Genomic DNA, 3,274 nt, shown 5'->3' on the forward strand with positions numbered 1-3,274 from the left:
ATTGAGGCAAAAGTCGTAGTTAATGGTTTGTTAATGGCGAGAATTGGACCTTAAAATAAAGTGTGACCAATATTTCTTGTAAATCTCAACTTAAACATTGATGTAATCAAATTAAAATCTCCTTTTCACATACCTCGTGTATTTTTGTGATTGTGCGTCTTGACACTGTGTCTACACCGAACGCGAGCGGCTGCGCAACGCGACAAAATACTATAGAACCCATTATAATCAGTGATGCTGTCTACACTGGATGCAGCGTGGCACGACACGACATATCATACGTGCCGTCATTCGTTGCGATCCTATACACCGGATGCGACAGTTGTCACGCTGCAACACAACAGCTAAAGTCTGTCTACAATGACTGGACGCGTCACGTGACAAAGCGACCACAGCAAATTATTTGAATTTTGTGTCAGTACGTCATAGATAGAACGAGGCAACAGTTTACTGTCAGGGATTTGTCGTGTCGCACCGCATCCAGATTTTGTGTCAGTACATCATAGATAGAACGAGGCAGCAGTTTACTCTCGGGGATTTGTCGTGTCGTGTCGCGCAGTGCTGCATCCAGTGTAGACCGCAACACTGATTATAATGGGTTCTATAATATTTTGTTGTGCCGCACCATGCCGCTCGCGTCCGGTGTAGACATGGTGTTAGGCCCACCCCAAATGCTCTCATTGGTTGAGACGCATGATGACGCCCATCCCAAACCAGTACTGATCAACATCCCACCCCTCCTGTGACCCATGGTTTGTCTGTATGTGTATTCAGAGCCAGTGAGCAACAGACTTTCAAAATAATAATAATGATAATAAAAACTGCGTTAATGCACGATAAAATAATTGTCGGCATTAATTAATTAATGCGTTAACGCGATAATAACACTTTAACTTGCCCAGCCCTAATATATATATATATATCTATCAGGTTTTGTCAGATATGACCCTTGACAATTTTTTGACAGGTTTTTCAGAGATTCAGCAATTTTTTATTATTGTTATTACTAGTATTACTATTAATATAATTTATTTATTTTGTATTATATATTTTTTTTACATTTTGATTTAAATTATGACCCTTCACGGAAATCTTGACAGATTTCATGTGATTATTATCCATAATAATATGGATGAATCCCACAAAATCTGTCAAGAATTTGTCAAGGGTCATGTTTCAACCCAATTTTGAAAATAAATAAATAAATAAAATAAATAAATAATCATAATGACAATGAATGAAGAAGAACATTTATTTATTTATATTGTTTTATTACTTTTTATTTTGGGTATTATGTGATCTGAGGCACAGCCACGCTCATGTAGATGCAGCAGCAGCAGCTGTAGTATATTTCCCTGCATCTGGCCTCATGTGAGTGGAAGTTGCTCCATGTAATGTGATTATTCTGTGTCTGTTCCAGTAAATGGAGAAACAGAGACGTCTTTGGGTGTTTTGAGCGCTTACTGGTCAACTGAATGAAGGAAAAGACTGATCAAAACTGGCCAAAGGCAATGCGTGTCTCATTTTGATACATTTGTGTAGAAATATAACACATTCACAAAGAACATATTTAAAAAGATTTTATTGCTCGTTTGATGTACTTCTAAAGTTCACAATGCAAAGCTCCCTTGCAAGAGCATTTTTCCTAGTGCTTGCTCAAATAAATCAGCCCTATTATTACTATCATTCAAAGTTATATATTTGATCAGACTCCTAACCGAGTGTCCTGACTCGTCCTGTGCTACAAACCGTGCTTTCTTCAGAAAATGCAAACATCTAGTTCATCAGTGAAATCTAATTTATTACAGAAATGTATGTTGTTGTTTTCTTCTGATTTCAGATCAGTCTTCAGTGCTTGGAGAGTTTTCTGTGCACGTTTCACTGTGTGCGACAACTCAGTGACCCGAGAGCAAAGGATGCACTCAAATTCTGGTAAGCCGTCTTCTTTTTCATGTTTCAGTTGACAGTTTGTGTTCAAAGAAATAGTTACCCAAAAATGTTGAAAATCATTGTTTCATTTGATCACGACTGTCAAGCAGAATTTTGAATTTGTTGTTTCACTGTATTTCATCTGTTTTTTTGTAACTAAATAAAAACACTGACTCGCTGCATCTTTGTCAGATATTTTAAGCACAGATCACAGTTCCTGATCAGTGTTTTTTGTGTAATTTACTCAATTACAGATCCGCCATCAGTCAGTTGAACCTTGTTTAGATGAACTAAAATCATAGCAACCAGTGACTAGAGCTCATGTTAATTAGCATTGTGTTGAGAGAAGCTGATTGTTTGAGGCGAGTGATAAAAGGCTTTCTTTGTCTGGCCCAGTGGCTACATGCCGTGTGCTCAATTAAGTGTGTTTTCTCAGCTCCTAATCTTTATCTCATGATCATGTGCAGTTCCTGGAACTTTAGCCGAAACACAGGAAATGGAAAAAGCTACAACCCGACTGATGTGAATGCATATGAAACCCTTTGACCCTTTCAAATCTTTTATCTGCTTTGAGTGAGATAATAAAGTAATTAATTTGTTAAAGCAATAGTCCACCCAGAAACTAAAACTGGATTTATTCACACCTTTTGTTGTTGCAAACTTGTCTGATTTCCTTATATTCCGTGGAGATATTGAATCATTTTTCCTTTGTTCCACTTTACCAGAAGCATATTGGCAAACTGGGACAGGGAGACACTGGTAAAGTGGGACAGCATATCAGGTTATGAGTTTATTATTAACTTGCATTAGGGTTGGGCGATGTCTACAAAATTGGCATTGGACGATGTCTGCAGTGTGACATTGGCGGCGCGGGGGGTGTGTGTTTGTGGTGTGCCCAAAGCGTGAATCCTTATAAGGCACGGAAAACAAATAACGATTCCTAACGTGTCTACACCGGACGCGAGTGGCGCGGCAAAATACTATAGAACCACTGATCTATAATAGAGATGCATTATAGATCAGTGTATAGAACTTATTATAATCAGTGATGCTGTCTACACTGGATGCGGCGAGGTGCGACACGACAAATTCCCAAAAGTAAACTGCTGCCTATTTATGATGTGCTGACACAAATTTCAAATTATTTTCAACGGTCGCTTTGAAAATAAATTATATTGAACTGTTGGTGCGCAACACGTGTCCAGTGTAGACAGACTTTAGCTGATGCGGTGCGACACGACAACTGTCGCGTCCGGTGTAGACACAGTGTAACGGTTGCCTGTTACATTACAGTACATAAAATTTCGCTTACCACATTAACAGAGTAAGGAGAGATGACTGAGGA

At 38.6% G+C, this 3,274-nt stretch overlaps 1 protein-coding gene across 1 annotated transcript in view; it reads left to right on the forward strand.

Annotated features, from left to right (window-relative positions):
- The window catches only part of LOC107689764 (lysosomal-trafficking regulator-like), a 105,407-nt gene that overhangs the window by 22,110 nt on the left and 80,023 nt on the right, over window positions 1-3,274 (forward strand). The window contains exon 3 of the mRNA XM_016487908.1: window positions 1,841-1,932. Coding sequence (XP_016343394.1) covers window positions 1,841-1,932 — 92 coding nt within the window. The remainder of the gene's footprint in view (window positions 1-1,840; window positions 1,933-3,274) is intronic.

The sequence above is a fragment of the Sinocyclocheilus anshuiensis genome, unplaced genomic scaffold (assembly GCF_001515605.1).
Source record: "Sinocyclocheilus anshuiensis isolate Anshui unplaced genomic scaffold, SAMN03320099.WGS_v1.1 scaffold1637, whole genome shotgun sequence".
NCBI lineage: Eukaryota > Metazoa > Chordata > Actinopteri > Cypriniformes > Cyprinidae > Sinocyclocheilus > Sinocyclocheilus anshuiensis.